Below are 26001 nucleotides of genomic sequence, written 5' to 3' on the forward strand. Positions count from 1 at the left end.
CCCTCTTCTCATAAAGGAGTCAATGTGTATTTTCTAAATTCATAGCAGCAAAACTGACTTTTAAATTCAAAAGCATTTGGAAAGAACAGTTGTGAAGGGAAAACCTAGCCTATCCTATATCTTCTCTATTCCTGATGCTTCTGTTGCTGTGTGTGGTCCTGCTTGCTAAATTCTTCTTTAATCTAAACTTCTACTGTTCTGCTGCCAAAGAGAAAGTGGAGGCATGTGGCTGATGACTTGGACCACCTGCAAAAAGATATGGCAGAAGTACAGATGCTTCCGTTCACATTTATTTCTTTACAAAAGTCAAAACCTGTAGTAACAGACTTGTCCCTATAACTGCTTTTGCTCTCTGCTTTTGGTTGCTCTGCAGCATAACAATTCTGATATGGGGTGATGGCAGTTGTGTGCTTTTAATGTGCGTGAGCTCTCTTACGTAATTTTACAAAATATCTTGGCTAATTTTCCCCCTTTGTCTTAATGTAATTAAAATGAAGGTTTTTTCTCTGTTCTTGATATCTTGTGTGTAAATAGAGGAAGAGCTTCTTCCTATTATTGAAAGAGAAGATGAGCTAACTGTATCTTCTTATTACTCTCATTGTTAATGGTTATAAATCTGTCCAACCTTCAAAAGGTGTATTGAAGGTACAAAATAATGCATCAGGAACAAAGGCTGATTTTTTTTTTAAATTTGGGGGGGTTGGTTTTGGTGGTTGTTTGGTTTTTTGTGTTTTTGTTTTTGTTTTTTTCAAATAAGAGTGGTAGCAAAACTATTTTAGGCAGAATAGGTATATGTAAGGACGGTTTACTTTCAGCAGGAAAAAAATTCCCACATTTTTGCTTTTTATAAGTCCCTGTTAAGAACCTGTAGGTTCTTGATCGTTCTTGGAAGGCTGAAGTTTCAAATTATGTAGAGGGTTTACCTGCCTAAAACCTGTGTTCTCGAAATTAGCTGGGAGTGTATGCTTTCTGTTATGATTTATTTTTTCACTGTAGGCTGTAACATAAAAAGAAAAGCTTTGTGTAATATAGCAATGAAGAAAGTTACTAGCTTGCAGCTAAATTTGAGGTCAGTCTTTCTTAGGTTTTCATGGCTCAAAAGATGAATTCAACTTTTTGTTTTTGCTTTTACAACTACAAACATATCATTCTAGGACTTGTAATGGCTATGAATTTAGGGGAAAAAATTGATTTAATCAGGTACTAGATCATGACACTTTTTGTGTTTTTAAGCTAAGTTTCATAGTGCAGTTATCTTTAAAATAATGCTTTTGCCTCTTCTGCATGGACAGTTGAAGAAAGAATAGACATTTACCAATCTTTTTAAATTCTACATACCAGAAGAGCTTGTTAAATAAAAAGCCATCATATTATGAATGATACTGCAACATCTTAATGATTAAGGGTAATTTACTTCTAGCTCTTCTGTGTATAGCTTTTTATAATAGCTTTTTGGGGGGGGTGGGGTGTAAAGGGAACTAGCGATGAAAATTTGGAGCAGATGTTTAGTGCTGTGTTATTGGCATGTGCTGTGTTTTTTTCTTGTTATGATTGGAGCCATATTGCTAAGTACTTGCTTTAGTTACCTGTTTGAATTGGATGGTTATCACACCATACAGTGTTTTGCTACTTTTGGTTTTGTTTTGGCGTGTTGTGGGTTTCCTGCTGCAACTTCACGGGGTTCATAAGACTCAGACCTGAATGCTCTGAACATGCCAGTACTAATCCACACTGCCAGTTGCACAGCCAGCGAATTTGACTGAGGGTTTGGGCTGTCTGTGGTTGCTGAAGCAGTATGTATGTGACTGAAAGAGAAGAAGATGAAATTGACCTTCTAAGTCTGAAGAATAGTTATCTGGAGAGTTCTGCGTTACTGTTTAGTCAATTAGCGCTGGCTGATGTAAGACAGGACAGCTGTGGAGAGTTCGGATGACCAGTAGTGACTTAATGATTTTTTTTTTCCTGGAGGTCTTATGCAAATTATGCCCAAAAGGTGTAGGAGCAAAGCACTAATGAAGAAGTTAGATTCAGTGTGGAGAAGCAAGTGTCCTTTGCCAGGACTTACTGCTATAATAGTAGCTACAAGTTTAACAGTAGATTAGTTTTTATAGTCACTTACATGAACGTTTACATGGTTGTGGGGAAGATAGTCTGCTTACCACAGGTTGGCAACGCTCAGGAGGTTGTCTTTCAATTGATGGTGTTCATGTTAATAACACTGCATTCCAAAGGGACTTTTTTTACAGGTTTGCTAGAATGAGTAAAATACCTGAGTGTTCTGAAGATTCTAGCAGTCCCCCGTATGACTATTCCCATGAACAGCACGTTCTGTTCAGCTTATATAGCTTCTACTTGAACTGAAGTTTTTTTGGAGCTTCTCTTTTAACAGCAGACAACATTTGTAATGGTGAGAACACAGCCATGACAGTATCAGTGATACAAGTTCTGATACTGTAGTTCTCATGTTCCACCTGGAGAAAGTTTCTTTGATATCTGATACAAATTCAGCCCAAATTTATTTTCAGACTGTAAATAGTCAATATACTTAGTTACATTTCTCTTTCAGAAAGTAATTTTGACAGAAATTAAGGGAAACTTCACTCCTTGGGAGTATTACTGGGAAGTAGGACTCGGTTTCACTGAGTTTTCTGCAGTTAGTTTTGCGACTTTCAAAAATACTGGGTCCTAGGCCTGCACATGGAGTTATAAGAGATCAGCATAATACACTCTTATGGTGTGACTTAACGTATGAACTGTTTGGTGTCAAAAAAAGGCTAAGTGCCGTCATTCAACAGAGAAACGACATGTGGTTAAGATGATCAGAACTATACAGGCAGACCAATAAAATGTGGAATAACAGTAGGAAGACAGCCATTAGTAGAGCTGTTTAAGGACATGACAGTCTAATAAACTCACTGTGAGGCCAAGTGACTTTTTTTTTCTTGTTGAATGTAGGGTATTTATCATTGCCAAAGATGCCAAATCATTCACTTGTAAAAATATAAATATGTAAATGGTCGCAATGGCAGAGCATTGTAGCAGTGCAAGATAAATGAACCAAAACTATTATACCTCTTTGGCTGTAATCAAGTCCTCATGTTAAACAAGGCTCAAACTCAGAGTACTGTCTATTTGTTGTTTATCTCTTCCCCCTATGTAGGTTGTCTTGGGGACACACAGTTTTGTTTTAGATTTCGACGGTCTACTGGAAGGAAAGTCTCATTTTGTTGTTTTCTGGACCAGTTGGATAGAGATCTACCAGTTTACTTAAAGGTTGGAAATAAGAAAAAATGAAGTTAATTTCTTTTGGGTAATGTTAATTTATGGGTCTTTACGCTTAGATTTAATGTTTGAAAAACAAAATCTCTGAAATGGATGTCCTGAAAGACAAAGCTCAGCAAATGTTTTTTGTAGCATGTAATTATCATAATTATTAAGTAATAATAATTACGTTAACTATTCTTTAAATTTTATTACTATGTATGTGTTTTGGACTGCAAGAAATTACTTTGAAGACCAGACCTATTTTGTTACTGACTGGAAACCTGTAGATGAAATTGTAAAAACGATTACCTTTTTGAAAATCTGAAGTGCTTTATAACTTTAAAAAAAAAAAAAAAAAGTTGAGATGTCTCTCTCTGTTTCTACCCTTCCTTTTTTGAAGATGGAGCAGTTACCTAAAAGAGGTAGTGGCCAAAAAGGTGTTCTTAGCATGTCCTTAGGGAATATTGAGGCCTTTAACTATGCTAGTGGGAGTCTGATTCCCAGACTCAGTTTAGATCTGTTTATGTGGCAAATACTTGAATTCCTGTTTGTAGGAAGAATGAAGCTGATGCTCTGTCTTTGAAATGCAAAAGCATGCTTCCTTTAATATTCCAAGAATCTTTTATAAAACTAAGAGATTGAAAGACTAGTTTTTATCTTTTCAAGTCAGGGCTTTAAGGTTTTTAACTGCTAAAATCTTTTTAGTGCTACTTTGCAAAATTATGAGTGTTGATTTATTCCTCAGGAAATTAATTCTATTTTTGCTTTCATAGTGCGTCAGGAGAATATAGATATAAAAATAGTAAAGCCAGAAAGCACAGCTGTTTTCAAACAGTGGTGTTTTCTCTTTGAAGTACTTATTAAAAAAAAACCCTGCCAATAAATAGAGTAATCCTTCTAATTTATTGTATCTAATGATCTTTGGAGCTTCCAGAGAAATAAGCTTTTAAAATGCATATTGAATGCTTCAAAAAGGACAGTATCAGGTGGTTGTATTGAATTCTTTCCTATCTTTTGCAGAAAGATCCAGCATATTACTACGGCTATGTATATTTCAGACAAGTTCGAGACAAATCATTAAAAAGAGGCTATTTCCAGAAGGTAATTTCAATTCTTTTAGGAAAATGCTAATTTGGAAATCAATTATTTTTCAGTGACCTCAGAGGAGCAGGAAGAATATCTTGCTCTCTTAACTAAATTCGTTGTTGATTTATAGTAAATTGTTCTAATTTTACATCAGCTATGCTATGTTCCAGCTGCACTGTCAGAACAGAAATTTTTTGGTGTGTTTAAAAACAAACAGTGGGGAACTTTCAGGAGTTGTTTGTTTGCAGTTGCCTGTAGTCAGATGTGTGGTTGGCTTGCAGGTATGAGAAAAATCACACTTGATGCTCTCTGAGGATAACCAGTAGAACTGCAATAGAACGGAGGGCAAGGGTTAACTTAAAATTATTTTTTGTTTTGTTACTCTCTATTCTAGTCACTGGTCCTCATCAGCAAGCTACCTTATGTCCATCTTTTTCGCACCATGCTTAAGCAAATAGCACCAGAATATTTTGAAAAAAGTGAAGCTTTCCTGGAAGCAGGTACTGGTACTATTATGTTGTTCTGGAAGAGCTCTTATAATATCACATACTTCTTTTGGAGAAATAACAAACACCGCTGTCACATTCTAGTTTGTGTTTCTGTCTTCTTGCAGGCTAGAGGGTTGAAACTAGCAGACTGGCTGATTTCTAGATCAGTGGACAGAGCTAATCTGATTTTGGATTCTCCATGGGAAAGCTGAAGCTCCCCCCTAATAAAACACCTAGGGTTTTGTTGTATGTTTCAGGACCTGCTGTTCAGCAGAAGTACCTGATAGCAATCCTTAGTTTGCACTCTTCACAAATTTAGTCCTCTTGGGCATTCTGACAACTTCTGTTAAGCAGCCCGTACAGATGTCATCTTGTGTGGGGGTTTCTTGTTTGGGGGGGGGTTGGTTTTGGTTTGGGGTTTTTTTTTGACCAAAGGGAAAAAGCAACAGCAGCATCGATAACAGGTACCTCAGCCTTGCTGTAGAACTTTAAGAGCCAGAGGGGGCCAAATGGGAAAGTTATTTGCTCTTTACCTATAAATGCTGTGTTCTTTGTACTGTGTCTGCCCTATATAACTCATGTCTTTGTGCTTTCACTGAGCAGCAATTTGTGGAAACCATTCTTGATGAAGGAATTGTATTTTTTAATCACCTGTAGATAAACAGGGTTTTTTTGACAGGTTGTATTATGAACAAAATAAGCTCTGCAGAAACTACTAGAATTAGTAATGATATTCATAATTTTTTACAACAAAATGCTGAAAAACTTTCTAGCCAAGCTAGAAAGCTAGCTTTTTCCTTAACTGCTTGTGTTCATCTGTTCTACCATAGCAAATGTACATAAATGGGTGTTCTTTTCAAAGTTTCTTAGTATGTACTTTCATGTTTCTCATGCAATACTTTTTCAACTAATTGCAAGTCTAGTTGCTACAAAAAATGTAAGACAAGAGGATACTGTTTTCTTGAAATAAAAACTTTATAGTTCTAACAAAATAATACATTAAGAATGTCAAAAAGGCTGTAAAACTTCTTTGGAGTTAGAGTGATTAAGAGATAAGTAGAACTGTTGTGGGCTGTCAGCACTAATTTAAAAATTACAGTGTGCACAAAGATGACTACAATGTCATGGGTTATAGTGTATATAAACTAGTTATAAATTATACTTTTTTTTTCAAGTTTGTAGCGATGTTGATCGTTGGCCACCACCAATTCCAGGGAAAATACTGCATTTGCCTATTATGGGTATTATAATGAAGGTAAATACTCCTGCGCTTATTTTTCTCTGAGCATGTTTTCCCCTCTGTTTACTGTATAGGTGCTCACTGTATTCTGCCTTGTTTTCAGTGTCTCATACTTCAGAACAGGAATAGATGTATACTCCCCTCAGAGTTAAGTTCTGGGAGATCTTGATTACATTCCTTGTAATGGAGGGAAGGATCTTTTATGGTGCATAAGATAACATGTAATTTTTGTAGATGTTAAAAAGCCATGTTTCAATACAGCTACTAATTGCAGTGTCTGTATTATCCTTCTGGAATATGGATTCCAGGAGACTTTAATGCTAATTATATTTGTCAAATCAAACATTAAGTAAGACTTCAAAATACTGAGAATTAAGTTCCAGTTAAGCAATTTAAATATATTGATGAAAATAATTCTTGTTCCTGAAGTTTGACAAGTAAAAATCTTTTTTGGCCCACACATCAGAAATTAATTTCTTGGTCTGTTGATAATTTTCAATGAAAGTGAAATACGTCTGAAGAAAGCTATTAAAGAAGTTGTATCTAGTGCATGGGGAGGAACTGTGGAGGTTAAATGGTGGCTAAGAACTGAGCCTCTGGGAGCCATAGCATCTTCCTATGAAATGCAATTAAATGCATTTGATGGATCCAGAGGTTACAGTCGGAAGTACGTTCTTAGCAGATACTCTCAAGTTTATGGCTAGACGCATGTACATCACCAGGGAGAGGAAGGGAAGTTTCTGAAGCTGTTCTGAAAGCACAAATTTAATAAAGCAGTGTTCTGGATGCTCGATGATAATGATGAGTGTCAGATATGTCTTGTTTGGGTATTGCCTGCATTTATCTCATCAGTAATTCTTATCCATGAGAGTTCAAATTGTGTTCCTAAACTGAGTAGAGCCATAATTACCATCTTCAGTGATACTGTCCCTGGTTTTTTACACTGCTTGGGCAGTCAGTTTTAATTGTTGTGTATAAATTACATCTATTTGCGTGCACCAGCTTCTAGTATGATTAAATTTGTAGCACTCAAGACTTACAGATGCAGACTGAGATCAGAAAAATGATATTTCTGTTGTTCAGTCTATTTGGATTCTGCCTCATACCCACTGGGATGTCTGATGTTTTAGGAGAGGATTTTTTTTATAAAAGTAATTCTGTACCACCTTAAAACCCCATAACCTTATTTCTGATCATTCTCTCCAACATTTAAATGTATTTTTATTGAAATTATTTTAATAGTTGTGACTAATGTTATCAATAGTCTTTTTTAACTGAAGTATAATTTTCATATCCTAATACTCAATTTGCAATGTAGTACTACATAGTATTGCATATTGATTCCTGTAGCAATGATCTATAGTCTTCAACTATGTATTCATTGTTATGTGGATGTCATGTAGAGTAAATTAAGCATTGTACTGTAGTACATCCTCTTTAAATGATACATCTTGTCTGTAAGTCAGTATTTTAAGTCTCTGCTGAATTCGATACAAGGAAAAAATAATCTTTCTTTTTTTTTTTCCAAAGTTGCGGATTCCAACATATCGTGACAAGCCTGGAACAACACCAATAGTACAGAATATGCACCAGGTAGAGATTAGTTACTTCTATTGTATATAACCCCAAGGCAAAACTAAATATCTGCATTCATTATTTTACTTTAAACTTGTCCATAAACGATTGGTAGCAAATCCTTATATACTTTGATAATAACGAAATCCCCAGTCTTTAAAACTTTGAGTGGAGGAGTCTAGAGCTGGATTCTTCACAGGAAAGGTATTCTAACCCAGTTACCCCAAGTACTTTAGAAGAGGGATGTCTGGCTCCTGGAAGAGGATATTTGGCTGACAAAATTACTGAACGTGCACATCCTTCTAATGGGTGAAACTATACTAAACTAGGGTTTTTTTGAGGATGAAAACTGAATTTAAAATCTTTAGCTTTAGAAGATGGATGTAAAAAAGATCTGCCTGTGCCTTCAAGTGTTGTATGACTGTTTTCTAAAACAGCTTCAGTATGTTATCTCCTTTCTGGACTGAAAGTTGCATGCCTATAAGTGGTGTGTGTGTTGGGGAAAATCTTGCTTTTAGCACACAAAAATAATTACTTGTGGAGATAATGTAGTACATACTGCAGTAGTACAGTAGTGGTGATTAGGGTATATACCATCTACTGTCTGTAAGCGTTTAAGGGAAACTATTTAATTTAATACCTAGGTATTCCAATGACTAAAAACCAAGCATTGTGATGTCTTTTAGGCAGATGCTCAGATCTCCATGGCTTTACCAACTGTTCATGAAGTAGATCTTTTCAGGTAGGAGTTTGGACTGATTTATTTCTAGTTGTGAATTCCCACAAGTCAAAGATTTATGATGGTTCCATAACACATATCTCATAGCTTGTAAGCTAGCATTTATCAGTATTGGTTTTAATATTCTTTTTCTGTAAAGCTGGCTAAAAACCAATTCAAACAACATGCAGGCTGAAACTGCAATAAATAAGCAAGGTCATTAAGTGTTCCATTTTACAAGAGTATTTTATATGTTTCAAATGACTATTAAATACTACTGCAAACTTCCTTTTTATCCAGTTCTTATTCAAATACATATTTCTTCTGGTTATGTTAAGTGTATTAAAATACCTCTGTCTGGTTTTAGGTGTTTCTGTCCAGTGTTCTTTCACATTCAGATGCTTTGGGAACTAGTACTGCTAGGAGAACCACTTGTCGTGATGGCACCATCACCATCAGAATCTTCAGAAACCGTGTTGGCACTTGTTAGGTAACTAATGATTGAGCGAGTCACTGTAGATTGTAGCTGAGTGCAAGTTCATTTGATCTGAATATAACAAAGCATTACAAATTTTAGATTTGCTTGTTTCTTTCATGAAATTTTGCACTGTATACATACAACACGCTTATCCTCTTTCTACCTTGCAGCTGTATTTCACCATTAAAGTACTGCAGTGATTTCAGGCCATACTTTACCATACATGACAGTGAATTCAAAGAATATACAACTCGCACACAAGCCCCGTAAGTAAATCAAACTTTGTAGTGAAGGTGTTCCTCAAAGCCACTCGTAACCATAAAGATGTTTTAAGATACTGCTTAACTATTCTGAATTTCTATCATTAGAGAATTACATTTAGACCCTTTATTTATAAGATTTATCTTGCAGAGTGCATTAATTAGCTGTTTTAAGTTTTCACTCCAGTTAGATAGGATAAAGCAGTTATGAAGCAGCGTCATAATTAAACTACATTTGAGCTTCATAGGATACTTGTGTACAGAATAAGGAAAACTGCAAATATGAGAGCAAGAAGAGTTTTGCTTTTCCGTAAGGGTTTGTGTATGCAACACCAGCTCTGTAGTAGCTTCTTGGGAAATTGTTCTGTATTTGTTTTTATTTTTGAGCAATTGCATTCTAGAAGTCACTTTGTTTAGTAACATCTGTACAGCTCTTTCATAAAGTTAACCCAGTGGGTGTCCTAGTTGAGTGAATAATTTATAAAAGTAAATATCTCTTAATTAAACATGTTAGAAAAATGTTGTAAATAATTCAGAATTAAGATTTCTTTTTTAAGAGCGTAAGTTTACAAAAACAATTCTGTTTGAAACTGCTTTAAGGACACACTTTTCCCCCTTTTTTTTTTTTAATCCTACTCTTATTTTGAGAGCATACACCTCCAATATTTCTTATTGTATGTTATATAAATGCAACTTGATTTGGGAATGGAGTGCATGTGTTTAGATTCACTGATCTTTTTATAAATAATTTTTTTTCTAATGTCTGAACAGGCAGTGGTTATTGTGTTTGGGTTTTTTGTTTCGTTGTTTTTTTACTGTATTTTTCCTCTCAATGAAAGTATTGCCAGAGATACAGCAGTGGAAAAACATACAAACGGAGGCACTATGTTTCAGATTGCATTCCATGGGAGTGGTTATGCAGTATGTAATTTAGTTTCTAAAAATAATTCCAGGAAGAATTTGGTTAAACTTTAGTAACCCATGTTTAAAAATTGCATCTGCTCCTCTGTAGCAAAACAGAAAGGTTGTTCAGTACGTATGTTAGTATTTGAAATAGAGCTAGAATTGCTCTGTCTCTCTTACGGAAAACAAAAAAATTGGAAAGGTTGGAAACAGGCTTTTAAAGCAGTGGCTCTAAGAAGGGGAAGAATCCAGATGATGCAGATTCTGTGTATTTTATTACTGTTAGTGAGAGGGGAGCAAGGGGCTGTTTTTTCATTTTGATGTTTTGATTTATTGTGCCTTTTCAGAAATTACTATAGTGGTTTAATATCAGAATTGATTCTGGTAAATGTGATGGATTAAGGCTCCTAAAAGTGACCAGGTAGCTTAACAAGTCTTGCTATTGTATCACCAGTAGCAGTGAAACAACACTCCTCATGGTTTGCTACCAGTTTACCTTGACCTGGAGAGGAATTATTTGTGTGTGTGTGTGTGTGTGTACATTGGTCCAAACCAATTCTGTGTGAAACTTGCTTTTTGGTTCCCACAAAATAGGCAAGAGAATATTAGTTGTTAGGTTAGACTTAATCCATTCACAGGGAGGTGGAGAATGGCCATTGCTGGGGTTCTTTGGAGCCTCAGTTTGCTTCTTATGTTGATTCCTGTGACATGACCATGCAAAGAACGTAAGAGAAAACATCATAAATTGATTTTTCAGAGGACAACGAAGGAATCTGTTGAGACTTTTTATGGACACTGGTCTTTATAGTTTTGGAAGAGAGATTGCAAATCATGTATAATACTGAAAAATCATGAATGACGTTTGCAGATCCCAATGAATTTAAATCAATAATGCAAATTAGTTTAACAGGATTATGAAAACAGCAAAAAATAATGAAACCGAATTCAAATGAGTTGGGGAAAAATATATCTGGAAAAAAATGTTTCCAGGTGATCGTACTTGAACAGCAGTAGGACTCAGAAGAAATGATTTTTCTGGTGAAGGTTGAGTCAGTGACAAGCAAGAAAAGACTTCTGAGAAACTGATACAATTTGGTGCTGCTCATTCTGAGATGGAATGGAGAGGTTAAACTTGCTATTTCCGTAGCCCAAACATTATACTAAGCTACAGAGCTGTATGATCAGATTTTGGTCCTATCTGTGAATGCCTAAGGAGTTTTTATATGTTTACATATATATTAGTTATAATTAGCAAGTGGAGGGAGGAATGAAAGTCAGAAATGTTTGTAGGTTAACATAGAAATTGATGCCCAATTGCTATCATGATACAGATGGAAGAATTGAATAAAAATTAAAGAAAGATTACTTGATTTTCTCCCCACATTGCCTTGAGGAACAGGAAATTTAAGGAGGGTGTACAGAAAGTGTTAAAATTTGGGATTTTTAAAACCAATCTGAAGAAGTGATGATAACTTATTTTTAATATGGCAGTTCCAATGAGGCTTGCAGTTATGCTCTCTCCTTAGCTAACATTTGGCTGTAAAGTGGATGGCAGCCACTATACTGAAAAATACGTTGGTATTTCATCATATTAGTGCTATAAATCCCAAATTCTGCAGGCCTATGCTGTAGCAGCAGCCCGATGCTCTTACTGCCTCTTTTTCTCAGGGTGCCCCTGTGCATCCTCAAAACCAGATTCTAAGCATAGAGTAGACAGAAAAATCTGACAGGTTGTGAGCTTGGGCAGAATGCTATTAATGTGCTTGTACTTCATCACGTGGTAACTGCTTTTTAACAAAGAATGCTGAAGTGTTGGAAAGTAGGATATTAAGTGTCTCTTTTTCTTAATCGTGTCATCTGAGCAGTAGCTGTACTGAGAAGTCTAATGCAAACAGCAGTCATGTTGACATGCACATTCAAGTACTGATAGTTTGTTATAATCAAACCTTTAAAAGTAGCAATATGTCTTTCAAATAGGGTCAGATTCCTGCTCATTAAAAAAAAATATCAGATAATAGCCTGTTCTCATTATTGCAAATGGGCAGAATTTAGCCAAGAGTCTAAGCAGATGATGTCACTTTTATTCTCTACTACTGTTTGGACTTCAAGATACATCTGTCTTGCTATTTTCTAAAACTTAAAAACTTTGATAAATGTACTGTGCTCTTACATGCAACTTAAAATGTAACTCTCAAATACAAGAGGAAAGTAATTTTAAGTTAACAGAGTTGACCTTTTATCTGCATTAAGACAGAAGCTCTTACTATCATATTTTAAACATTGTCATTATTTTTCTAGACCATCTGTCATTCTAGGGGTGACGAATCCTTTTTTTGCTAAAACACTTCAGCATTGGCCTCACATTATCCGAATTGGAGATATTAAACTTCCAGGTAAAGTACAAATATCTTCTATAGTCCTGTGTGACAAGATCTAACTGTGTGCTTATTTATTTACGAACATATGCAATTTAGTTCAATGAATTTAGTTTAATACTAACCAAATCCTCATGGATGTAAATCTGTCAAGTGAAATTAGGCTCTTGAGTACTGTATGTCTTGTGTTGCCAAATCTAGTATATTAAATGCAAAAGATGGTAATACTCATTAGTAATAATGTTTTACCTTTCACACAATCCTGTTTTTGTATTTCTACTGATAAGGTATTAAAATGAGAAACATCATTTATTACTGATGTTAATTTTGGGATGAGTAGAATGTAATAAATCAGTCACAGCAGGTGCACAGAAAGACCCATGTGAAAGCTAAGTTTGGATGTTACAATGATATAAAAAGTTGCTTGTTGACAGTATTTTGATAATATATTTCTAATCTGGCAATATTCCAGTAATTAATTGTTCAAGTTGGGCAATTTCCTTACATGATTGAGTAGAATTTTAATTAATCTTTGGATAACATGTCAATTGCTAGCCTGTAATAAAATACTGCAGTACTCTAATTATTATTTGAAATTCCTGAATGTAGCTGTTTGCTGTGACAGGTTCACAATTCTGTTCTGAAAGTGGGAATGCATAAACATACAGTTAGGATAATACACCATGAAATTCATTTTTGTAGAATAAGTTACATTCAGTTTCTGAATACACCAAATTAATTAAGGATTACGTACTGTGTTCAATATAATTAGGCAAGGTTTTGCTTTACTTTAAAGTATCACACCTGTCCATGCTTCAGAATACCTGTGGGGGCTTGGGGGTGTGTAGGGAGGAGTTAGCTAGCTGCTCTGTAATTAAGATTTGGAAAACAGAATCTTATTTAAAATATTAAACCTCTGCAAAGCCATGTACACAGATTGCCTTCAAATTTTATATAGTTTCAAGTATGAAATTCTAAAGTTTTGGTGCAGCTGTGTGAAATGCTTAGTCAGAAGTTCCAGAGATGTATCTGTCTGACCTGCCTTTAAAAAAATTTACGTTTTATTTCTTTAGGGACTGTCCTGGTTTCAGCTGAGATAGAGTTCACTTTCTTTCTAGTAGCTGGTGTAGTGTTATGTTTTGGATTTAGGATGAGAATAATGTTGATACGCACTGATGTTTTCAGTTGTTGCTAAGTAGTGTTTATATACTAAGGCAAGGATTTTTCAGCTTCTCGTGCCCAGCCAGCAAGAAGGCTGGTGGGGCACAAGAAGTTGGGAGGGGACACAGCCAGGACAGCTGACCCAAACTGGCCAAAGGGATATTCCATACCATGTGATGCTATGCCCAGTATATAAACTGGGGAAAGTTGACCTGTGGGGCGGATTGTTGCTTGGGACCCAACTGGGCATTGGTCAGCAAGTGGCGAGCAATTGCATTGTGCCTCACTCGTTCTGTATATGCCAATTCTTTTATTATTATTATTACTGTCATTTTGTTGTTGTTATTATTATCATTATTATTGTTTTCTTCCTTTCTGTCCTATTAAACTGTTCTTATCTCAACCCATGAGTTTTACTTCCCCCCTGCCCTCTCCCCCATCCCACTGGGTGGGGGGCGAAGTGAGTGAGCAGCTGCGTGGTGCCTAGTTGCTGGCTGGGGTTAAACCACGACAGGGACAGAGAAAGGGCTTGTGATTTTTTTTTTTTTTGGTGTGTTTTTGATCTGTGGGTTTTTTTTTTTCCTTTTCTCCCCACTTTGCAGTTTCAATAGCAATTTATACTATTATCTTTTCTGAAGCCGAGCATCCAACTAGATCTAAAGAGGAAGGTTCTGCTGAGGCTGCAAGACTGTTATCGGAGTTTAGGGTGTCCTGGCTGGAGAAGGATATATTTGAAAAACAAACCAAAAAAACTTAGTTTGGCCTATGGAAAAGGAGACTTAAATTAATGTTCTTACAACACTTAATCCATGGCTACTGTTTTAATTTCTTGTATACAATTTTTGGTTTGGCCAAGGTACTAAAGATTTGTGCCTGAAAGCATTTACCCTAAAGGGAGCAAAGGAAGATGGAATAAAATTTGAAATTAATGAAACAGTCATTCACAGCTATATAGTCAGTATTTTTCTTTGGCTGCTTTGATTCAGAAGGTTGTTCCTCTGTTTTTTTGGTTTGGTTTTGTTTTGGTGGTTTGTGGTTTTGTTTTTTTTTTTTTCCAACAGGAAAGCCTTATATAAAAGTGAAAAGCCTGTATGCTGTTACTCATATGTTTACTGGATGTCTCTGGATATGTACTTGGATTCTTGTCAGTGTTTCTAATGCTTCTTACAATATTAGATAGTCTTCTAAATGAAAGCATCCATTTCTAAAAATCAGTGCAATGTATAGCACATCAGCTGTAGTATCTAGTAATAGAGATGGAGATTTTCAAGTAAGGTGGCTTTAAATGTTTTGGCAGGTGAAGTTCCAAAACAGGTGAAAGTGAAAAAACTGAAGAACCTAAAAACTTTGGACTCCAAACCTGGTAATAAGTTGCGTCAGAATTAAATTACCAGTATTTTAATTTTAAAAAGCATACCCCATTTTTCCTTTGGCTATATGCTGATTTTTTTTCTTTAGGTGTTTATACCTCTTACAAGCCATACTTGAACAAAGATGAAGAAATTGTTAAACAGTTACAAAAGGTAATACTGCAAGTCTCTTCTTAATGGAAACTGTTTTGTGGTACTGTTGTATGGTGTTTTCATTTAAGGCTGAACTCTGTCTGTTAACTGCATTCTGATTCCTTTGCCCTAATTTATAACTGGATAGATGTACACCCTCATTGTAGAAGAAGGGCTGCTGCCTTGTTAGCAGTTTCTGTAACAACATGAATGGTAGAACTCAAGAAGTTAGATTAATAATTTAGATAATTGAAGTGATTGATCAGTTCATCTGTTTTGGGTTTTCCACCCTCTGCCATCCCCCTCTAGTCTCTTTGGTTTAGAAATCTCATGCATGAGATGTGTAAGAATCAGAGCTTCCAAACGTTAGCTGATTTGCACAAGTTTGTTTATAGAAATTTCTCTTTCCTTGAATTTCTTTACATGAAAATAAAAAATCAGCAATTGAAGGGATGGGATCTGTGCAAAAGGACTGGACACTATTGCTTTCCTTTTGTGGTTCAGGGTAGGGGGTGCTATGTGTAGGCTTATGGCAAATGAATACAGAAACACTGGAGTAAATATTCTTAAAGAAAATCCCACAACTACTTACATATTTTGGGGTAACAGACTTACTGTGATATTTTATTTCTTTTTTTAAGGGTGTACAACAGAAACGTCCTACAGAAGCACAGAGTGTGATTCTTCGGCGGTATTTTTTGGAATTGACAGAAAGCTTCATTATTCCATTAGTGAGTTCTTAGACTAATGGGGTTTTTGCATATGTAATACGGAATAGCTTTTTTGGTGTTAGCCTGGCTAAGTCCAGTAACTATCCAGTAACTACTCCTGGGGTCAACACTGGGTCCAGTACTGTTCAAAGTGTTCATTAGTGGTCTGGATGATGGGGCAGTGTGTACCTTCAGCAAGTTTGCTGATGGTGCAAAACTGGGAGAAGTGGCTGATACGCCAGAGGGTTGCGCTGCTGTTCTGAGGGACCTCAGCAGGCTGAAGGAATGGGCTGACAGGAACCTCATGCAGTTCAGCAAAAAGAAGTGCAAGTCCTGCACCTGGGGAGGAAAAAAACCAACCTATGCAGCAGTATATACTGGGGGCCACCAGGCTGAAAGGCAGCTTTGCAGAAAAGGATCTGGGGGTCCTATGGATGTGAAATTGAACATCAGCCAGCAATATGCCCTTGAAGCAGAGAAGGCTGATGGTATCCTGGGCTGCATTGGGAGGGGTGTTGCCAGCAGGCTGAGGGAGGTGATCCTTCCCCTCTATTCAGTACTGGTGAGGCTACACCTGGAGTATCATGTCCAGTTCTGGGCTCCCCAGTATCAGAGAGAGATGGAGGCACAGGAGAGAGTCTCATGAAGAGCCACTAAAATGGCTGAGGAACTGGGGCATCTTTCATATGAAGAAAGAAAGAGCTGGAACTTTTTAGCCTAGGGAGGAGAAGGTTCAGGGGGGGATCTCATCAATGTATACAAACATATATGAATCTGAAGGGAGGATATAACGAAGATGGATCCAGGCTCCTTTCAGTGGTGTCCAGTGACAGGACAAGAGGCAATGGGCACAAACTGAAACACAGGAGTGTTTGTCAGCCATCAGGACTGTGAGGGTGACTGAGCACTGGAACAGGTCAGGTTACACAGAGAGCTTGTGGAGTCTCCATCCTTAGAGATATTTAAAAAACTGTTTGGGCATAGTTCTGGGCAGTCTGCGGGTATGCTTGAGCAGCAGGGATAAGAGGGGAGTTGGACCAGACGGCCTCCAGATCTCCCTTCCAAACTTAGTCATTTTGTGATTCTGTGAATACTATTTGAGCTACAGAAATTTACCATTTAGCTATGTCTTGACTTTCCTAAAATACTGTACTCTTACAGGTCTTTTAATTACCATACTTAGCATAAAAATGATGAAGGCCGTAGCTTAATGTTAAAAATGAAACATTTCTATACCTGGACAAAAGGTTCAGATCTCAAAAAGGAATGCTTTTTTTCTATGTGTTGCTAGACAGCATTTTCAGATGTTTGCTTGCGACATACTGTGTAGCATTTATGCAAAGCAAAACTCTGTGTCTGTGTGTATTTTATCATGGAGTAAGAAGGAAATTTCTTTAATTCTTCCTCAACACATGGAACCACTGTACACTGTTGAATTTTTTTTTATTTTTTATTTAAGTATAAGGGTGTTTCCCTTGGCCTTGAGAAATGTCAATATTGGAAAAGTAGGGTTAGAAAGTACCTTGTAATGAGAAGAGCTCTATAAGTGTATACTCTTGTAGCAAATTACTATTTGCTATGACAGCTGAGGGGATACTATGAGGTAATCTTTCTGTTAATATGTGAAAGATCAATCAATTCAACTGGTATCTTAGACTGGCTTAATTTTTTTCCTTAAGTATTTATTCTGTCTTCTAGTGGTAGTGCTTTTCCATGCAAATCATTAAAGTTTAGACAGTTTTTCCCTTTTCCAGTCATATTTGTGTACTCACTGCTATTATGCTTGGCATGAGAATCTGTATCTAGCACATGCCAGTTTCTTTCATCTGCCCTGTCCAGACAGAATATTTGATTACTTGTCCTCTCAGAAATTAATTTACTTCTCGTACTTCTTTGCAGACTTACTTATCTTTGCAACTCCATTTTTACCGATGTTCTATCTGACTTTCAGACAACAATGTCCGTATCCAAAGACAGACAGCTTAGGGTTTTGTTTTGGGTTTTTTTTGTTTGTTGATTTTGGAATTTTTTTGCCATTGGATTACCTGCAGTAGACAAATTTCAGCAGTCAAACCTCCTTGGGCAGTTGTTTTATGGCCTCAGGGCAGCTATGTCCTCAGATTACAGCAGCATTTGCAGGATTCTCTAATCCTGCACCTACATAAATAAAAGTTACAAGAGACTTTTGAGAAGGCGGCAGTGTCTCTACTCAGATTCAGCGCATCTAGAACTGGCAAAAGGATTATTATGAAACTCAGCTTTATGTCTGTCTCATTTCCTGTCAGGAAGTGTTAATGGCCAACATGATGTAGCAGGGGCTACAGAATTGGCTTTCTCTTACCTGGTCTCAGTTTTCCTCGTTATTACTGCTGTTTCAGAAAAAATGGGCAAATGAAATTTAGTATGGGTGGCTATTTCAAACACTTAAAAACCTTTGGGGAAAAATCACATATACAGAGCTCTTCACTAGATCATAAAATCAAAGATGAATGTCGGTTAACTGGGACATCTGATGCAACCCCACTGCTCAGAACAAGGCCTATATGAATATATAGCTAAATATCAAACCTTGCTTTACAAGTATAGGTATAACTTTTGGACTAATTCAACACACTTATGTCCCCTTATTCTAGAGGAAGCTTTGGTCATTATCCTCATGCTTTGTCTTCCTCAGAGGCAGTAAATACAGCTTCTAGATCACTGGTGACTGCAATGATCACGCACAGTACTGCTCTTTCCCCAAGCCTTGGGTTTTAGAGTACAAGACATTTTCATGATGACTTGCCATTTCTCAGTCCTGCTCTGCTTGACCATAAACCTGATACAGTTTGACATCTGGCAGGGGGGGGATCCCAAAACAACACTGAAAGCTTTCAGAGTTTGTGGCGTTTGTGTTTCCCTTTTTTTTTTTTCTTTTTTTTTTCTGTCAACCTCAGCAAAGAGCCTCCAGTTTTTGTTCTAAACTGTAGTAGAGGTGAGTCCAGTAATCTGAAGGTTCATAAACAGACTAATGGAATCTAGTTCCTTCAACCATAATTTCTGTTCAGGAATTTTCTTTCTGATTTTGTTGTTTTATCTTTGTCTATTAATGATAAGCTAGGGTTTTTTCCTCAGTGTCTCATGAGAATGGATTCTAGAGAGTAAATCTCAAGACTTTCTGTTTTCCTCCCAGCAGTTTCTATACACTGTTCCTGTAAAAGAATGATTCTTACAAGAGTTTGCTTTATCAGGTGATAATTTCTTCTGGTTTTGGGTGCGATAAAACAGATTCTGAGGAAACTCTGCAAGTTCAGGTGATCCTGGAAGATGCTATTACACTTTTTCAAAGGAGAGACTAGTACTGAACATTGAGATACATCTACTTTGTATCAGGGCGTGACACAGAGAATATTTTTTTCAGTGGATCAGAGTATTTTATTGTACAGCATCATGCTATTCTGGAAATGACAGATATCTGGTGTTTTGCTCTCTAAACATGGTACTTCACCTGTTCAAATCTCTAAGCCTAAGTTAGGGGACAAATTTTGTCTGATTTCTAACCAGTTGGCAGAGTTCGTTGAAATGCTTAATGTTCATGGATTTATTTTTTTTCTTCTGGACAGAGATCTCAGTTTGCCAAGACAAATTGTAAAATAGGAATTCATATCTAATGTAATAGTAAAAACTTACCTGTCTTGTAAATTGAAATGCTGCTGTAGTGTTTGCAGACTCCTGACATACCTTTATGCCGACAAATGGATATTGTGTTTGGGTTGCTGAATTCATGCAGATTTGTAGGCTTTGACTTGCACTGAAATGGAAATTTGTCATGTTTTCTAATTTGTGCATTAGGATAATGATAAATATGTTTTAATATGCTCTTACCTAGCATTTGGAGGTATGAAGTCAGAGCAATGATGGACTTCACCAACCCAAAAAGTTCTGTATGAAGTTAAGTCATTTCTCTGGGCAAGTGGTTAAAATTGGGAAGTGATACCTTGGGCATTGGATGTTTACGTATCAGCTGTCCCATTCTGAGCCCTCTGAACACTTTTTGTGGATGACCTGAACATTTCATCATTTTAGAGCATGCATGATCAGTTCCAATTTCTGTCCACAAGAATTGGGACATCCCAAGAGACTTGTTTGTCCTTAGGTGTTAATGATTAGAGGAGTTTTTCCTTAAAATTTGTCTTTCTCTGTAATTTTGAGACAGGATGGGCATGTAGGGTGAATCTAAAACCTTTCCCTGGCATTCCCCCCCATCTTGCTCAAACTTTCTCTTCAAGTAAGAAACTTCATATGTTTTCTGTCACAAATCTTAGTTTATAGGGCGAGATCACCCTTTACATTCTCTGCCACAAGAAGAGTATCTGGAGGGGTCCTTTGTTTCTTCAAAAGATAGAACTAGACTTTTCATAATGTTATCAAAGCTGATTATGTTCATAGATCAAAAGTTATGACCATTTGCGTACAGACACTCTCAAAATGTATAGCAGCTTGTTCTGATGTGCTTGTGTGAGCTGGCAGAGCAGGGCTGCTTTGTGTCATCAGACCTTAAGCTTCAGCAGTGGCCTTGCCGAGAATTGTCTCCACTACTCATACATTAGATAGCCTTTCGGGGCTCTAGCCATGCCTTTGCCAAGCATTGCTACTGCAGAGATGCCCACAGCTGATACAGCATTTTGTAGGTTAGTTGTATTTTTAATGTTTCTGTGAGGGACTCTGAAAATCACTTCCAAATACTTGATACAAAGTGGGATTACTTTTGGAATCACCCATGATATGAAGGTACCTGTGGACTGTCACTAAAGAAGAGAGAGATTATTTACTAGTGGCTGGAGTTGAGGATATATATATTCCATGTATACTTTTGCTTCCTGTCCTCCTTTCCCTCATGTCCTTCTTAAATCTTGCTGACATAAAGTTCTGTAGTTGGGAAATACAAACGGTATTAGATAAGCTCCTTATGCTCTCATGGGGTAAATATGCATGATCCCACCCTGTACCAATACTTAGAAGAGAAGAGGCTGTGGTCACAAGTGATAAGTAAACATACACGTGGACTGTGTATCTTTAAGACTGGTAATGCAAACAACCTTTCTTTTTCCTTCCCCTAGGAACGTTATGTGGCAAGCCTAATGCCTTTGCAAAAATGCATATCACCATGGAAGGTAAGGAAATATAATTCAAATGAGCTAGAAATTGGTGATTAGAGAAAACAGTTATGGTATGTGAATGATTTTTTTTTTTTCTTTTCCATAGAGTCCTCCACAGCTGAGGCAGTTTAGCCAAGATGACTTCATGAAGACACTGGAAAAAGCAGGACCACAGCTCACATCAGGTTTAAAAGGAGACTGGATAGGACTTTACAGGTCATTTCTTTCATCACCATAAAAAAAATAGTTTCTATAAATGAAGACAAATCAGTACTACATATGCTCTTTCCTGAGCAAACTTAATATTGATTTGAATAAGACTTACTTTTAGAATATATGCTTTAATAGGAGTTGATAGTGCTTAGTATACCTTACTTGCTTAAATCTCTTTCTCTGTAACCTGTTAATGGTTTTCATAAGATGCTACTAACACTACAGGTCTCTGTATACCAGTATTATTTGTGCTTTTATTTCTGGTTCTAACTTGATTCCTCCTTGTAATCAAACACAAAGATAAAAATGAGGATATTTCAAACTGAGCCTTGCTTTTTTCCTGACAAAAATTCCTAATCTTTATTGTTTTTCAGACACCTTTTCTTTACATTGTTTTCTCAATCCTTGTCTTGATTAATAGAAGCACTTGTTATACTCCACTTCAGAATATTACATTTTTTTGAAAGTAAACAGAGAAAGGGTCCTAATATCTTCTTCAACCTCAAACATAATTAATTTACATTTCATGATGTAGAAAAACAGTGTTAGCAAAATTGTAATTAAAATATAAAATGTATTTTGCTTCGGTATTTTACCAGGCATTTTTTGAAATCACCAAACTTTGATGGTTGGTTTAGAAGCCGGCAGAAAGAAATGACACAGAAGTTGGAGGCCCTTCATTTAGAAGCACTCTGTAATGAGGTTAGAAAAATGTGTGCTTACGATTATATTTATCATCTTGTAATAAAAATATATTCTCCCTCGGGTCAGTTTTACTTCTGCTGTTTTCCTTGGTTGAACATAAAAATATTGGCAATTTTGTGAAGCCTGGTCTAGCAAAATGTGATTTTGTTAACCAAGTATAAGCTAGAACTAACATAGCGAAAGAGAACAATATGAAATATAGTTTGTTTGTAAAACGTATCTTTAGTATTTTTTTTGTTTTGTTGTGTATTTTGAAATTGAATACCCACCCCCCTGCCATCCACCCCCAAAAAAGTTTTTCCTCTTACTTGATAATGTTACTTTATTCAGCTTCCTTCCTTGGCATTTTATTTGATAACACATACCTACTTGTGATATCGTTTGTAGCTTTGAAGGTATAAACTCAGTGAGTACCACAGAAAATTGACAACTAATTAGATATGGATAGTAAATAAGCCTACAACTGATCCATAGTAATTGGAAGCTGAGAAGTGAAAACTGTTTATTCATAGATAACAAAATGCCACATAAATGATCTTATGTTGCAAGATCCATTCTTTACTTAAGCTGAAGTGGGTATCAGTGTAATTTGAATTGGAACAATGATAAAGAAAGGTATTGGAAGAGGAGAAGAGATTGTACAGCTAAAGAGAGAATAGGAAGAACAAAAAGAAGTAAGTCAACACCACAACTTTAAAACAAACAGAAAAATTGCACCGGTTATTTTAAAATAAGCCATTGATTTTTATCCCTTGCCTTGTCAATTCCCAAACAGTACATTGTAGCAACCCAAAGAGATTGTTCAAACAGAGCAGCCCAAATAATTTGCAGGGCAATAGCTAGGTCAATTATATCACCTAGAATCTGTCCAACTATATTTGACATTAACTTACTGCAAAGAAATGTGTCACAAATTTATTGCTGACTCTGCCCCTTATTAGCTTTTTCTTTTGATCTAAGTGTTAACATCTTTCTGAGCAAATGTCCTTAATAGGTGAATAGTAAAGGGGTAGGGGAACAGAACTTCCATAAGAAAATTAACCTAATGAGTATATTTTACTAGTTATTGACTATGTAATCTCCTTTAATGCTGTAGAAACAAGAAGTGCTGCCTGGCACTATTTTCATATTTCATTGTGCTGGCAGATCCAATTTGGTAAACATTCACTGCCATTTTGCATTGTAGATGCTATTTTTGAAACTAAGCCTGTTTGGCATGATTTTAATTTTTTTTAATTTGTTTGTATTGTGTTTGTGTGGTAGTCTCCTGTTATGCTAAGTCCTGGGCAAACATGCAAATAAAGCAGATTTTGCAGCTCACTGTAGAGACAGTACATGAGTAAAATATGCTTAGTAAATGGCATGAGAATAAGGACAAGGAGAAGACCTATTCTGAACAGTGGGTGTGAATCAATACTACTTTTGAAAATTATGTATGTTGCCATAAATATTTCAGTGCTTAATTTTTATTCTTTTAGAACTTGGTTTTCTGGAGTCAGAAGCATACTGAAGTAGAAACGGTGGATCTTGTCTTAAAGTTAAAGAATAAACTGGTAAGTAACTGAATTGAACATGGCTCAAATGTGCATGACTTAACTAGATAAAAATATAAAAATATTATATGGTTGTGTTTACAGGAACTTTAAGAATATTTTCATTTAAGTTCTAGGTAGCTCAAGTAATCAATCATTCAGGTTTTTAAAACAAAAACAGTTCATTTTAGCCATGACTGAAAAGTTAGCTAGCTTCCCAACATTGTCCAGCTATGTTGGAAGCATTGCACTGATCTTGTTTTCTTTAAACTAGTTGGAATTTTGTAACTGATCTAAGTGGGAGCAAGGCTGAATACTCAAAGAAGAAAGTCAAACTTTCTTGTGATTTACTAAAAGTCCAAATCAGCATTAGCTCATGCTGTTGTGTGGTTGTTGAGGAAACCTGCTATTGTCCAAAGTCCTACTTAGTCAGTAAATAAGGAATTAATTTTCCAGATTCGGTAACATGTCACTTTGGTGTGTCTTTAGGTAAACTTGCATTTTCAGTAGCAATCATGTTGTATTGTACCTTTGCAGTTGCAGGCTGACAGAGAACATCTTCCTGTGAAAACTGACACACTGAAAAAGCTGCAGATGCACATCAATGATATTATACTAGCACTTCCAGATGACTTACAGGACATCTTGCTCAAAACTGGCACAACGTGATTTCTACTGGGCTATTTTTGTGCAGAAAACAAAAGGGCAAATACAGTTTCACAGAAGACAGTGGCTTACCAAGTTTGGAACATGGCTCTGAATAGTATATTAACACTACAAATGGACTGTACTAATAGTATAGCCCACTATACTGTTTTCACTGTTTTTTCCACTTAAATACCAATGCAACTGAAGGAATTCCTGTGTCTAATGATGTTTGAAATAAGTGCTCTTAAAGAAAAATGTGGGCATAATGAGACTATACCACAGTATAGGACCACAGTGCAGTGCTGGCATTGCAGAATGTTTTCCAATTGGTGCTGCTATACCCAATCCTGTTAACTCAGGGGTAAGCAATATTGATCCTGTACTGTCCTGTTGATGTAGTACCTGATGGGGGTTTTTGGGGGATTTTTTGGTTTTTTTTTAAGTTTTCATCTAGTTCTAAGTCCAACTGACATATTATGTGACTTGGTCAGAATACATTATAGTTGAGGTATTTTACTGGTAAATCATTGCTTTGAAAACTTTTAGGGACAGTTGAAATAATCAGATCGGTTCTTAACTTTCTTCCTTTCTCCTTCTTACCGTCTTTCCAAAACCATACTAATTTAGCATCTTTAAAGAAGAGAAGGCAGCTGACAGAAATTTCCTGAAGAGAAGTCTCTTCCATTCAATGTCAGTTAATTAGGGTGCTCTCACTCACATGCCTTAAAGTAATTGTATACTAATTGGTGGTTTTAAACTGCTGACATTCAGGATTTAAAGTGTATCACTAGTGTAAATGTAAGCATGCAGTATTCATCACAGGAAATAAACACGGTGTTCTAATATGGATTTTAAAATCAGTTATTTCAGTAGAGTTAGCTGATATACAATCTGTTTCAGCTGGAGATCATACCAGTCAGCTCCTGTTATAATTTTGTTTGTTTGTTTGTTTTTTTACTTATACCAGTTTGAGGAGTTAATGGGGCTGGAGGGAGATGATGTTGGCTTCTGCTGGAAAAAGCCTATGGAAAGGTTGAACTGTGGCAAGAAAAGATTGTAGCATAAACTTATTCTCAGTATATGCATATAGCAGACATGCATAAAGAGTAATTTCCTCTTGCATATTAACCAACAAGAATGTGATGTTTATCTTCTTGAACAAGTTTCAGTGGTATATAAGAACTCAGCTGCTCCACATGCAGTGTTATATTTTGACCAGTTTCAAGTAGAATAAACTTAATGCTGTAGTGTACACACAGCATACACTTTTATATGACAAGTGGATCACAGTTATAAAATAAACTCTGCTTTTAAGTGCTTGGATAGAATTTTTAAAAACTTAGGACATAATCCTGCTTATAAGAATATGCTTTTGTATGATAAATATTTCATATCATCTTTCTAAAAATGTCTTATTTAGATATAAAGTGTCACAATGGTATTTTTATGAAAATAATGTATTTTAATACTGTTATGGTTTGTATACAATTACTCATGACCAAAAGTTTAATGTATCTATTATGTTACTTAAACTACACCACTTCAGCATTAATTTCTAACTTGCCAATTTTTTTTGCACACCCTGATGAATAGCATTTCTAATCTAGAAATTAGTAAGTGGCCATTCTTATACTAAATTATCTTAAATACTTAACCTGGAGCACTGTGTAGTTTCTCGTAACCATGTAAACTGGTAACAACTATGATAACTATCACATGACTGCAAATATGTATTTTTGTAAAAGAAAATAAAGGGTTTGATTTTTATTTTTTTTTCTTTGGAAGTTAATGTGACTTAGATGATGGATGTGATTTGTTTGTTTTTCCCCTCTTGTGTGTAAGCAAAGCTGTTCAGCAGCTTATAGAGGCTGCTGCTTAGTCTGACTTGATGAAGCTGTACCTCTTAGGTGCCCAGAACTACCTGATGTGATGGAGTAGTGGTGTAGTTTGATCACACATCATAGTTGTAATATGATAGAGCTGCAGGATCCTCAAGAAAGCAAGT

The 26001-nt window shown here is 36.1% G+C and overlaps 1 protein-coding gene across 1 annotated transcript in view; it reads left to right on the plus strand.

Moving 5' to 3' along the window:
* The window catches only part of DENND6A (DENN domain containing 6A), a 29366-nt gene extending 3603 nt beyond the window's left edge, over positions 1-25763 (plus strand). The window contains 17 exon segments of the mRNA XM_069812262.1: positions 3161-3273; positions 4285-4365; positions 4745-4850; positions 6014-6093; positions 7609-7671; positions 8340-8395; positions 8739-8861; positions 9020-9115; positions 12311-12405; positions 14846-14911; positions 15007-15071; positions 15692-15781; positions 20860-20913; positions 21005-21114; positions 21711-21813; positions 23295-23369; positions 23886-25763. Of these exon segments, the coding sequence (XP_069668363.1) occupies positions 3161-3273; positions 4285-4365; positions 4745-4850; positions 6014-6093; positions 7609-7671; positions 8340-8395; positions 8739-8861; positions 9020-9115; positions 12311-12405; positions 14846-14911; positions 15007-15071; positions 15692-15781; positions 20860-20913; positions 21005-21114; positions 21711-21813; positions 23295-23369; positions 23886-24017 (1508 nt within the window). The 3' untranslated portion in view covers positions 24018-25763.
* Positions 25764-26001: the final 238 nt, after the last annotated feature.

This window comes from Haliaeetus albicilla, chromosome 24, assembly GCF_947461875.1.
Source record: "Haliaeetus albicilla chromosome 24, bHalAlb1.1, whole genome shotgun sequence".
NCBI classification, from domain to species: Eukaryota; Metazoa; Chordata; class Aves; order Accipitriformes; family Accipitridae; genus Haliaeetus; species Haliaeetus albicilla.